The sequence below is a fragment of the Lepidochelys kempii genome, chromosome 6, assembly GCF_965140265.1.
Source record: "Lepidochelys kempii isolate rLepKem1 chromosome 6, rLepKem1.hap2, whole genome shotgun sequence".
In the NCBI taxonomy this organism is placed as follows: domain Eukaryota; kingdom Metazoa; phylum Chordata; order Testudines; family Cheloniidae; genus Lepidochelys; species Lepidochelys kempii.
The window spans coordinates 128,782,569-128,796,266 of record NC_133261.1 but is presented as its reverse complement, the minus strand read 5'-3'; the positions used below and the strand labels follow the sequence as shown (position 1 = coordinate 128,796,266).

The following is a 13,698-nucleotide window of genomic DNA, read 5'->3' as shown; positions in this document are numbered from 1 at the left end:
AAGATGGACCACAAGCATGATCCATTATGGCCATTCCTATGATCTTGCAATCAGATGCATGTTAATGGACTCCTGCACTCATGTTGCATTCCACTGACTTCAGTGGGGTATCCAGCAGGCACAGGTTCCATCCATGCAGATCCAATTGCAAAATTGGGTCTCTAGTCATTAGAGTAGCTGTTCAGCCTTTTGATATTTGTGAAAAAAATGGTTTAATATTGAAGGGATATATACACTTGAATGAATACTGTGTAGATTCAGTTGCTGTGTTTCATAACTCCGTTGCATCAAGGGTTTAATGCTGAGAAAGACTAACATTTATTTTAAGTGTGAACAGGAGCAGTAACTGATGTCTTGCATGTAAGAAATTCTTTTATATTAATATTGTTCCAATGATGGCATATATTCTCAGTGAGCTCTCAATAAAACTGTAATGTGAACATTTTTATATATTAATATTATAGCATAATGAAGAGCCTCATAAAATTCTGGTAAGATTACACAGACTCCATTAAGAGCTCAGTGGAAGAATTATAACATAATAAGATTGTTTGACACTTTCATGTTTCTTTTATGTGACTTCCTATGATTCTATAAAATTCTTAAGTGAAAAGTTCCATTAAAAGCTAAGGCCCCAGTGCTGCAATCCCTATTTTTTTTTTTTTTTTACATAGGGAAAACTCCCGCTGGCATCAGGTGATTGGCTATTACATACAAAGTTTAAGAGTCTGATTTTCGTAAAGCAGTGAAATTTATGAATGAAGCATATTATATAAGAGCTAGGTATTCATTATTATTTCTCAATATTACATCATGGGGATATTTTTGTCTTCAAACAAATAACCTTCGCAACATACAAGATCTTTAAGCATAAGAAGGCGAACCTACTGTCTAAAATTTATCCCCAGGAGTTACCATAAATCCTGATCATGAACCAACTCCATAGGTTTGAGTAGTCAAAGTTTTGTTAAACCCTCTGCAAAATTCCTGCATTTTAAGTGCTGCTGCTTTTCCCCCACCCCCAGAGGTGACCACATGTGGTACTTTGCACCTCTGAAAAACAGGCCCTAGAGGACTTTTCCACCAGTATTACTGTAGTTTTACACTGATGAAACTCTAGAAATCAGTGGAGTATCACTGGTGTAAAACTGGAATAAAGCATTGGTAAATCAGGTGCTGAAAGAATAAACTGAACACCAAAATTTATGGCAATTTAGTTAAGGCTGAACTGTACTATAAAATGTGTCATCTAATGCCTTGGGAGTTTTGGGTGTTCCCACAAATTGTTTTGCACGTTTGCAATTTTGCCTTCATATTGGAAGGTATGGGGTGCATTTCAACCTTACCATTGCATTTCATGTTTTATTGACTTGCAGTTAGACATTTACGGACACTGTATAGGTTAATGTTCTAAAAAATCTTGCATTGGCCCTTTCAGGGTGGAGTTCCACCTCAGCCTCGAGCAGCTCATACATGTGCTGTGCTGGGAAATAAGGGTTACATCTTTGGAGGACGAGTGCTGGTTAGTAGTTATTTAATTAATATTTTATTGGCAACAATATTATTTTTTGTTAATTACTTACTGAAAGCAATTTATTTATGCAGTACCAACAGAGCCCAGAATGTCTTTGCTCCTAACCCATATGTTCACGGAGAGAAGTCCCAAGATGTCTTTTTACCTCCTTGTGCACCTGCAAATAGGCTATGGACAATCTGCTTCTTCTATGCAACCCTAAGGGTGGAAGCACAAATTGCCCAAAAGAGAGCAGGCAAGTGGTAGGCCCTGGTCATATACCACTCCACACTGGTCTACAAAGATGGCTGGCCATAGGGAGGGGGCACATCCAGACAAGCATGTAGTATACTTTTAGGTCTGTGTGACTGTTAGGTCTGCACTACTTCTGGCTTAGAGTTATGGCTAGATTCCATAATTTAGTCCTAAATGATGTTCATTTCTATTTTAATGGAATCTTTTGTCTTTAGCTCATAAAATATTTTTTGTGTTTTGCATATTTATTAGTAAATTCAAAGAAGAATCCAACCAAAGAGCTTTTTGTACATATGTACTGAAACAGTATAACAAAGCTAGAGCTAAAACACCACATGGCAATTAGTCAAAGTAAATATTTTAAAAAGTCTCAAATTGAAGAAATAATGTTACTTTCAGCAGTAAGGTAAGTGTCACGTAGTGGAAGAATAACTCAGTCCATTGACATTGTGCAAATGTCATTGATCACATCTTCAGATGAATCCAGGACATGAGGCATTTCAAAGGTAATGATAGAAATATATATACTTGTTGTCTTATAAGGATAGATAAGGTATCCATAAAATGTTCATAAACCCAATAAAACGGGTAAGCTGTGTGTAAGCTCCATTAGCTTTGCTTTCAAAGAAGTCCTGCCAAAGTATGACTTACGGTAGGTAAGCTTCAAATAAGTGGCAGAATGTTTGTAATCTGTGCTAAACACAGTTTGAAGGGCTTATATGGTCAAACCACTTATTTTTTCTATATCAGTGAATGAAATAATAGCAAGTGGTACATTTTAATTGAGTGGTTTTGATGTTTTATGTGCTGTCTCATGTAAATAAATACTACCAATCTCTCTCCCCCCTTTCTCTCTCTCCCCTCCAATATAATGCTGTCAGGATTCCCCCCACTCTGAACTCTGGGGTATAGATATGGGGACCCACATGAAAGACCCCCTAATCTTATATTCTACCAGCTTAGGTTAAAACTTCCCCAAGGCACAAATTCCTTTCCTTGTCCTTGACAGTATTGCTGCCACCACCAAATGATTTACACAAAAATTCAGGGAAGGGTCACTTGGAATCCCTATCCCCCCAAAATATTCCCTCAAGCCCCTTCACCCCTCTTTCTTGGGGATGCTTAAGAATAATATACCAACCAATTGGTTAGCAATGTGAGTACAGATCAGACCCTGTGTCTTCAGGACACTGAAAGTCAATCCGGTTCTTAAAAGAAAAACTTTATTTAGAAAGAAAAAAAATAAAAATCACACCTGCAAAATCAGGATGGAAGGTAACTTTACAGGGTAATAAAAAGATTTAAAACATGGAGGATTCCCCACTGGGCTCAGCTTCACAAGTTACAAAAACAGGAATAAAACTACCTCTGAAGCATAGGAAAATTCACAAGGCAAAACAAAAGATAACCTAACGCATGTCCTTGCCCTACTTACAATTTCTGTAATTTTAGGTATATCATTCCAGGTGTATTTTCAGGAGATGTTGTACCTGCTTGGTCTCTCCCCCCCCTCCGGAGAGGAAACAAACAAAAAGAGCCACAAACAAATCTTTCCCCCCCAGATTTGAAAGTATCTTCTTTCCTCATGGTTTCTTCTGGTCAGGTGCCAACTAAGCTATTTTAGCTACTTAACCCCTTACAGGTAAAGCGATTCAGTACAGCTGCCAAGGAGGGATTTTATGCTACCCTTCTCTCTATATTACAAATGCATTCTGGGGCATTACAGAGAGAAGGCATCAGCAAGGACCATATTTTTAAAGGTATTTAGGCACCTTAAATCTGGGTCTAAGTAGATAGTAAGTCAGTAGATCTGGCCAAAATGAGAAGACAATAAAGTAAAATTAAACTATATGCAGAATGCTACCCATATTATAACACTTACTACAGCTATTATGGGTAATACTTAATTTTTTTAATAATAAACTTAAAACACTACTGAAAGAAGTAGAAAACTAGCCCCTAAAACTTTCTAGGAAGGAGGCAAGTATCAGTAGTTTATTTTCAAATAGACTTTTTTTACAAAAGATAAATGCTTCTTCTTCAAGTAGTATCCCATATGGGTGCTCTGCTTTAGGGGAGTGTACATTCCTGTGCCTGTGATCAGAGAGTTTTGGTAGCAGTGCCCATTTGGGCCACACATGCTGCATTTCGTGCCACTTTTTGTGGCTATATAGCGCTGTGTGACCAAACTGCCTTCAGTTCCTTCTTTCTCTATTGCCCTTGGCCTGAGACAGAGCTCTCAGCAGAGCATATTTAGTGTTGTGTTGTTGTAGTGATAGTTAGAACTATGCTCTTCCCTCATTTATTTATTTCTTGTTTAAAAAAAAATTTTTTTTCTGCTAAGAATCTGTTATCTGTAGAGTAGTGTAGTTTTTTCCACAATGCTCCTTCCCGTTAGGGAAAGATACCAGGAAAGAGGGACATGCCCAGATACTCCAAATTCATATAGTCTCTCTCTTGTCGGGAGACTATCCCCATCAGCAATGGGTGCTCTTGGTGCATCCGCTGTCTAGGAGAGGCACGCATACCACAAAAGTATATGCATTGCCTCAACTTCAAGGTATGCAGCAGAAGAGTCAGTGTTCAAGTTAAAATTTACCATGATGGAAAGCTCGCTGTGTCCAGCTTCCAATCCGGGGTCAGAGACTCCCTCTGAGCACTGGTCCCCATTGACCTCAATGGCAGGTTCAGAGAAACATTTCCTGCTTCCCTCACAGAGGAGACTGCTGCAGTCCTCGCAAAAGGCCACCATGAAGAGAACAACAACCTCTTCTACCAGGGAACCTGCTAAAAAGAAAAGATCCCCAGCATGCTTGATGACATTGGTACTGGCCACAGCAAGGTTGAACACCTTTGAGTTGGTGGGATCCTCTGGTATCGCTGGTACCGTTAAAGCCAAGAACCCTAAGAGGGTGGGCTCAGAAAGGAGTGGCAGAGATAAGCCTAGCTCCTCCATGCCAGTACCAACTGAGCCACTCAGACATGCAGCACCAAGCAGATTGGCAGCACAACAATTTACCAGTCCCTCAGCAGAGCACAGAACCCCATTGGCACTGATAACCACTTTGACTATAGTGGTACTACTGCTAATGTCTCCCTGTGGTACCATAAGAATTTTGTTTTCAGAAGGACTTTATAGCCAATTAGTTAATTTTATCATTCATTTATTGTGTGATATGATTAACATGCTATGTCATATATAATCATTGTATTCTCAATAGATTTAAATTGTAGGATTATAGAAATATAAGACTGATTGGTAGCCAGAAGGGATAAGTATATATTAGGTATCTAAATAAGTAGGGCTGAAACACAATGCGTACAGGCTGAGGCCCGTAGGATTTTAGCTTAGCCATAGTAGGCCATAGGCTTAAGAAATGCTTGACATAAATAAGTGACTAAAGAATGACCCAATGGTACAAGATTATGGGGAAAGATGTGCGTATGGGTGGTATTGCAAAAAATTAACAATAAGAGAAGTTTTTTGCTTACAAGATACCTGGTAGTCACATTTTTTCCTAATCACAGGGTGCACCCCAATCACAGGGTGCATCCTAGTGCATTAGTGCACCCTAATTACAGGGTGCATTATATCCGTAAATGTTAATGAGGTATAGTTGGAATCACATTATAAAAAGAGGGTGCCCAGATTGGGCAAGTTGAGTTCCTTATGGGAAAACTCCAGCAGGAACTATCCCTCTACTGATGATCAATTGGCAAGGCAGCCATCAGAGTTTAAGAATATCATTAAGGATGTATATGTAACTTGTGCATGGGTCTTTATAGGATTTCTATATGCTTGGTGTGACAAGATGGCCGATTTCGTATGGTGGGTCCTGAACTTTTCTGGGGTAGGGGCTAAGATGCCATCCTTTGCCCCTGCTCTTGGGTGCCGAAGGCCCTGCTAGTGGCCTGGGAAGGTGGTGGTGGGGGGTGGGTTTGCTCCTCCCTCTGAGTCCCAGCCCCTCTCAACCCCTGCGGGTTTCTTACCCTCTTCCTCCTTGGGTGGGGTTATCCTTGGTCCTTAGACGCTGGGGGAGGGAATCTCCCTGCCCGTCTCCCTTACTTCAGTTCTCTGGTCTTTCAGCTCTCACAACACACCTCCAAACTCCAGTCCTCTCTCCTTCCTCCTCTTTCCCTGACTTTCTGAAGCAGGGGGTTTTATTAGGTTCCTGACAGGGCCTTAATTGACTACAGGTGCTCCAATTAACCTGTAGCAACCCTCCCTAGTCTACAGGGAACCACGCCTTAATATGCTAGGGCTTATATATTTCCCCTCTACCACTGCTCCCTGGCCCTCCTGTATCACATTGGGTAATCATGACTTTAATAAAACTTGAAACACAGACTAAACCTTGTACTTGTAAATGTATGAGTGTCACTATCCTTGGTCTTTATGTGTTCTTAGAGACTATACGTCTAAAACAAGTAGCAGAGGTGACTTTCACTCTGAGCTTGAAACTGTAGCCACCAGAGCTGAACCTATGGTGGTGTAATACCACATTACAAAATTCACTTGAAATAAAATAAAAGGCTACAACTTGTTGGTATCTGAAATACCGGAATCTCCTTGGTACCGATATTGCTCTGGTACACATCGCATACCCAGTGCGCTCGACACTGTCACATTCAACACCGCCATCCAGATCTGCCCCCTTTATCCAGTGAGGAGGACAATAATGAGGAAAAGGACATTTACTTCTCATCAACACTCCGCTCAGACAACTACTAGCCTTTGGTACAGGCCAGATGTCAGCCTAAGGGTTATGCACATAGATGGTACAGACATACATGGATGCCACACATGCCATTCCCACAACAATGGCCTTACTGGGATCCATGGGCTGCATACAGGCAACAATTTTCCAGGCCTCCTAGCACCCATTGAGAGCTCAAGATGCTCTGCATCAGCCTCAGTAAGTAGACACACACACACCCTCCCCCCCCGAACCTCAGGACCAGACTTTTGAGGACCAGGAGGAGAGGATGGATCAGGAAGTCACCCCACCAACTAACCTCATCCGGAGAGGACAAGGAAATACTATCATGCCTTCTCCACCGGCAGCCAATGATTTTAATCAATTCCAAGAACTATTTGAAAGAATTGCAGACTCACTACAAATATCTTTGGAAGAAGTTACAGAGTCTCAACATAAGTTACTGGATATACTCCAAACATCAACCTCTTCAAAAATTGCACTCCCCATAAATGAGGCTCTGATGGACCCAGTTAAGGCTGTCTAGCAGACACCTGCCACAATACCTCCCACCTGCAAAAGAACAGACAAAAAGTATTATGTCCCCTCTAAGGACAAGGAGTTTCTATTTTCACATCCCTCCCCAGATTAGTAGGTGGTCAAGGCGGTGAATGAGTGGAGCAGGCAACACCATACTAGAAATACCCCGTACAATAAAGATTGGAAATGGTTAGACCATTTTGGGTGCAAGGCCTACTTATCAGCGACTCCGCAATTTTAAATTGCCAATTATGAAGCACTGATGGCCAAATTTAATTACACCAACTATTCAAATATGACTCAATAAATTCAGTCATCTTTGGGGGGAAAAAACAACAATTCTAGGCAATTATCTCAAAGGTCACCTTCTGGCTAGGATGGCCTTACAAGCTTCCTTAGACCCAGCCGACACAGCTGCCCAATCAATGTCTCCAGTTGTAGTCATGCGAAGGCCATCATGGCTTCACTTCTCAGGATTTCCTGAAGAGGTACAATCTATGGTTGAAGATCTTCCCTTCAAAGGATTGAAACTGTGGACAAGATGGATGAATCCCTTCATTACTTAAAGGATTCAGTCTTTATATATCTACACACCCGCGCAAAAGAGAAGCCCGAATAAATACCATTCTGCACAGTGATAGAGACCTGCTCCATACGTTTCTTCGCAGAGACGATGTGATTTGCAAAGACAGAGGGTCACAAAATATAGGCCACCTCTACTGCTTTCCCTAGTCCCATCTGCTCCAACCACCATCAGATTCGAGACTGCCTGACTCCATTCTACCCAGTATGGCAGAGTATCACCTCAGATAAGTGGATGTTAGAAATTATCAACATCAGATACTCATTTCAATTTACTTTCCTCCCTCCTGCCCTCTCTCCCCATCCTACTTCAGGGACCTTTCTCATTAGCACCTTTTATGGAAGGAAATAAACCACCTCCTGCACTTGGGTGCTGTAGAACCTGTTCTGATACAACAGAGGGATGGGCTTTTATTCCAACTACTTCCTAATCCCGAGAAAGAACAGTCATGGAAACCCATCAAAGTTCACCAATTCAGGATGGTCACATTAGCAACAATAATCCTAGCACTGGAACAGGGGGATTGGTTCTTAACCCTCAACCTCCAAGATGCATATTTTCACATCACTATAGATTCATCAAATCAGAGATTCCTCAGATTTGTTCTGGAGCAGGATCACTACCAGTGCAAGATACTTCTGTCTGGCCTTTCTGTGGCACCCAGAGTGTTCTCCGTGATCCTTGCAAAGGTGACAGCTCACCCCTGCAAACAGGGAATTATGATATTCCCATACTTGAATGGTTTGTTTATTCAAAGCCCCCTCTCAAGAAGATACCCTAGCAGCAACACAAAGGACAATGGCCCTTTCCTCACAAGTAGGCCTCCAATCAAACATTCAGAAATCGATACTGATACCTGTACAGCACCTAGAATTTATTGGGGCCTACCTCAATGCATTAGAGGCCAAAGCCTCATTGCCAACTGTAACAGGGTGGCATTCACCACTCACAAGCACCCCCCTTGGCAGAGTGCATGTGCCCACCCTTTCTGTATCCCTTGCAGTGAGTCTTCAGCAACTCAGCTCTCCAGCCAAGTCACACACTGTCTGTGTTTGAAATAAAAAGCAAAACCCTTCAGGGGTACAAGTCCAACTGGGACCTCTCTCAGTGCCCTCTGTAACATCTCTTTACCTGCAGCCCTGTCCTTAGGCTCACTCCTCAATCAGTCCAGCAGGGCCTATCATAGTACTCTGGTTCAAACTGTCTCTCAGCCCCTTCTATACTCTCTCAAATTGCCCCTGCTCTGGCATAGAACTGTGCCCCAGGGTTCCCTCCCTGGAGGCAGTGTTTTCACCCTCTTGGCTCTCCTGCTGGGCCACTAAAAGAATTCAGTTCCCCCTTCTGGGCTGCATCAAAAGTCCAGGCCACTTCTTCAGCGGCTAATGGTGGTGGCAGGGGGGACATGCAGGCCCACCACTACTCCAGATCCTAGCCCAGGGACCCTATACATAGCAGCCATCCACTGCATCACTGCAATTCCCTGGGCCACTTCCCATGGCCCCAGCACATTCTTCACCATTACCTCAGGGCCTTGTCCCAGTTGACTCCCAGCAGCCAGCCCAGAACACCATCTTGCTCCCTTCCCGCATCTCTGCTAGCACTGCTCTGTCCAAGGTCCTGTAGCTGCCTCAGCCAGCCAGGCACACCATCCACACTGTTCCAGCTCCAGCAAGGAACTGAACTCACTCTGACTCTTTTTATACTAGCCTGCTGGGCCCTGACTGGCTGCTCCCTGCAGCCCCTTCTTATTGGCTGCGTCCCACACAGCCATTCTAGGCAGTTTTTTCAGGATGGGGAGATGTGTGGCAGGACCGTGAGGCCTCCAGCTGGAGGCTTCAGGGCCTAGTCCACTCTCACACTATCTCACAGTTTGTATGGTAACTTCCAACTTATCTGTGTATATATATATATCTTACTATATGTTCCATTCTGTGCATCTGATGAAGTGGGCTGTAGCCTACGAAAGCTTATGCTCTAACATATTTGTTAGTCTCTAAGGTACCACAAGTACTCCTGCTTTTTTTACTGTCTCACAGATTTACCCCCACTAATCAATTTGATCTCTACAGTGCAATCCAGCCCACAGGTATCAGCCAGAACATGCTTACAACTAGGACTTATGGCAATGACCACCTTTGTTGTAAGACATGCCAGACTACATATGCGCTGCCTTCAGGAGTGGCTCAGGACAGTATACATTACGCACAGAGACAATTTGAACAAGTGTCTCTTAATGCCAGTCACAGTCAAAAGCTCACTAGACTGGTGGACAAAGCCGCACAAAGTGTGTTCTTCACAGAGCCACCTCTGTCACTCATACTGACAACAGACATGTCTCTGTTGGATCGAGGAGCATATTTGCAAAATTACAGAGTACAGGGCAACTTCAGTGTCAACTTTATATATCAACCTATTGCAACTCCAAGAAGTCCGGAATGCATGTTCACACTTTTTATCACTGCTCAGAAACAAGGACAAAAGAATAATGACCGACAACATTGCTTCCATATTTTACATAAACTGTCAAGGGGGAGCAAGGTCGCAATCACTGTGTGTCGGAGCACTGAAATTATGAAATTGGTGCATTCACCACAACATCAACATCTCAGGACTTACCTACTGGGAGGTCACAACACCACAGTAGACACACTAAGCAAAACATTCTCACAGGAACATGAGTGGGAGATAGATACCATGATCCTATACAAGGTATTCAGACATTGGGGATTCCCAAGTATAGACCTTTTTGCCACACTTGAGAACATCAAATGCCCACAGTTCTGCTCAAGAGCAGGACTGGGCTACTGTTCTCTGGGGGTTGCCTTCCTCATCAAATGGGACACACATCTGCTGTATGCCTTTCCACTGATCCCCTTAATGCCCAAAGTAATTTGCAAGATAAAAGAGGAACAAGTCAGAGTCATCTTGATAGCCCCAACATGGTTCAGACAAACATGGTTCCCTTACCTCCTATGGATGACAGTATGCCCACCAGTCATTCTTCACCCTGTTCCATATCTCCTGTCTCAGGATGCAGGCCAGACTCACCACCGAAACCGAGAGATCCTCCACCTGAAGGCATGGCTCCTGAATGGTTCCAGAATACTGAGATGACCTGTTCTGAAGATGTAAAGGAGATACTATTAAATAGCAGAGAAGATTGACTATGCGAGCTACTTACCTGCACAAATGGAAGAGATTCCACATTTGGTGCGCCAACAGACATACCTCGGCTATCACCTCACCCGTGCCACAGATACTGGACTATATCTAGGGCCTACCAAATTCACAGTCCATTTTGGTCAATTTCATGGTCATAGGATTTTTAAAATAATAAATTTAATGATTTCAGGTATTTAAATCTGAAATTTCACAGTGTTGTAATTGTAGGGGTCCTGACCCAAAAAGGAGTTGTGGAGGAGTTGCAAGGTTATTGTAAGGGGAAGTTGCAGTACTGCCACCCTTACTTCTGCGCTGCTGCTGGCGGCAGCACTGCCTTCAGAGCTGGGCAGCTGAAGAGCAGCAACTGCTGGCTGGGATTCCAGCTCTAAAGGCAGAGCCACCACCAGCAGCAGTGCAGAAGTAAGGGTGGCATGGTATTGAAGGAACAAAGTATGGACACTGTGTAGAAGCAAGCACGTGGGTTTCAGAGTAACAGCGTGTTAGTCTGTATTTGCAAAAAGAAAAGGAGTAGTTGTGGCACCTTAGAGACTAACCAATTTATTTGAGCATGAGCTTTCGTGAGCTACAGCTCACTTCATCGGATGCATTCAGTGGAAAATACAGATGTTTTTATACACACAAACCATGAAAAAATGGGTGTTTATCACTACAAAAGGTTTTCTCTCCCCCCACCCCACTCTCCTGCTGATAATGGCTTATCTAAAGTGATCACTCTCCTTACAATGTGTATGATAATCAAGGTGGGCCATTTCCAGCACAAATCCAGGTTTTCTCCCCACCCTCCCCAACAAACCCACTCTCCTGTTGGTAATAGCTTATCTAAAGTGATCACTCTCCTTACAATGTGTATGATAATCAAGGTGGGTTTATTATGCACAGCGCTGGCGGAGTGTCACCTTGCTTATTAGGCTCAGAGACACTGCCAAACAATTGATTACAGTGAATTATATGGATTTTCCATGGGTGGAGGGAAGTGACAGGGTAGGCAGTCCCAAACCCCTGGATAGGTTTAGCAGCAAGACAAGATAAGCACAGTAGCCAATAGTCCAAGATTACATAATGTCTCCGCCCATGGTTTCAGGTTAACAAGTAACATACAATTAGTACACAGGTGTTTTCCTTTAAACAATGTATAAACTGTGTTAGTATAAAATATATATGTTGAATTCTGATTTGGGGTCCATAGGAACGAAGTAGCTCCTCTGATTGTCCAACAGGTACATACCTGGGGGTTAAAGCAAAGAGACAAATGAAAAGTATTTGGCAATAAAGATTGCTTTTTAGTTGTTCATTTGTGTTTCTAAGGCAGGCACTGGTAATGGCTTGGAGGAGGGATGTACATCTGTGAGAGGGAGGATGTCATATCTCATACTGACTCGTTTGAACCTCTTCCATAAACTCAAGGTTGGTGTGTAGGAAGACACCTCTTCTACAGAAGAAACAGGGCCCCTTTCATTCGTTAGGTCTGTTTGCAACTTTTAGATAAAGTCACCAATTATAATTCTCCATCTGGCATCTTGCTGACCAAGCTTATCTCAGCAATAAGGAAGGTTGTCTTCTGTTTGTTCTGCTTCTTAGCTAATATTGTTCACTATTTGCCTTAGATCTCTGGCATCTTGACCAAACTCTGGACTTTGGGCCTGTAAAAAGAGCTGGCATAGTCTATATATCAGGTTGCAACATAAACAGCATATGGATTTTAGCCCTTCAGTATGGAATTGCCACCGTTACTTCTGCAATGCTGCTGGTGGGGCGCTGCCTTCAGAGCTGGGTGCCTGGCAAACAGCCACCACTCTCTAGCCACCCAGCTTTGCAGACAGCACAGAAGTAAGGGTGGTAATACTGCGACCTCCCTAAAATAACCTTGAAACCCCCTTGCAGTTTCCTTTTGGGTCAGGACCCCCAATTTGAGAAACGCTGGTGTCCTCGTGAAATCTCTGTAGTATAGGGTAAAAGCACACAAGATTTCACAGTGGGAGACCAGATTTCATGGTCTGTGACACGTTTTTCATGGCCATAAATTTGGTAGGGCCCTAACTATATCCTAGGACTAAAAAAATCAGAACTATCCTCAGGTTCAATTAGAGTTCATCTTGCAGCTGTTGTGGCTTTCCACTGCAAGATTAATGGACATTCAGTATTTACCCATCCTATTACAAAACGGTTCTTCACAAGTATTTGAAACCTCTATCCTTGACAAGATCCCACTCCACCTTGGGACCTTTATCTGATGCTACGATGCCTCACTGTTTGAGCCCATGGCAACCTGCTCACTCATACATCTATCTATGAAGACAACCTTTCTCATAGCCATCACATCCGCTTGAAGAGTGGAGGAAATAGTGGCTCCCATGATGTACCCGCTATATACAATTTTCTTCAAAGATAAAGATACATTACGATCACATCCAAAGTTCCTACCTAAAATACCTTCCTCATTCCACCTGAATTAGGCTATTTACCTCCCATCATTCTTCCCCAAGCCACATGGGAATAAAAGGGAGGCCATGCTCCACATGCTAGACTTATATGCCAAAATTATTCCTTTCTATTACTGAAAGATCAAAAGGTTCAGCTATATCTAAACAAAGGCTTTCAAAATGGATTTCCGGTTGCATTCACTTCTACTATAGTCAATATGATTTGCAAACCCTCCCCCTGCCCAGGAACTCAAACACACTCCATGAGATCAATTTCCACCTCTATAGCCTTCCTGAACAATGTACCAATTACAGAAATTTGTAAAGCAGCCACTTGGGCATCAGCCCATACAGTCACAGAGCACTATGCGATTGTGTAGGACTTAACATCGGATGCTCTCTTACGACTGACTGTCTTATCATCGCTCATGAATCCCAACTCCGAAGCCCCATCCTTCCAACAAGGGGCACTGCTCTCCAGTCACCTAAAGTGGAGCACCCATATGG

At 42.9% G+C, this 13,698-nt stretch overlaps 1 protein-coding gene across 1 annotated transcript in view; it reads left to right on the top strand.

Annotated features, from left to right (window-relative positions):
• Positions 1-13,698, top strand: part of KLHDC1 (kelch domain containing 1) — a 68,101-nt gene that overhangs the window by 28,389 nt on the left and 26,014 nt on the right. Inside the window, exon 7 of the mRNA XM_073350229.1 lies at positions 1,439-1,522. Coding sequence (XP_073206330.1) covers positions 1,439-1,522 — 84 coding nt within the window. The remainder of the gene's footprint in view (positions 1-1,438; positions 1,523-13,698) is intronic.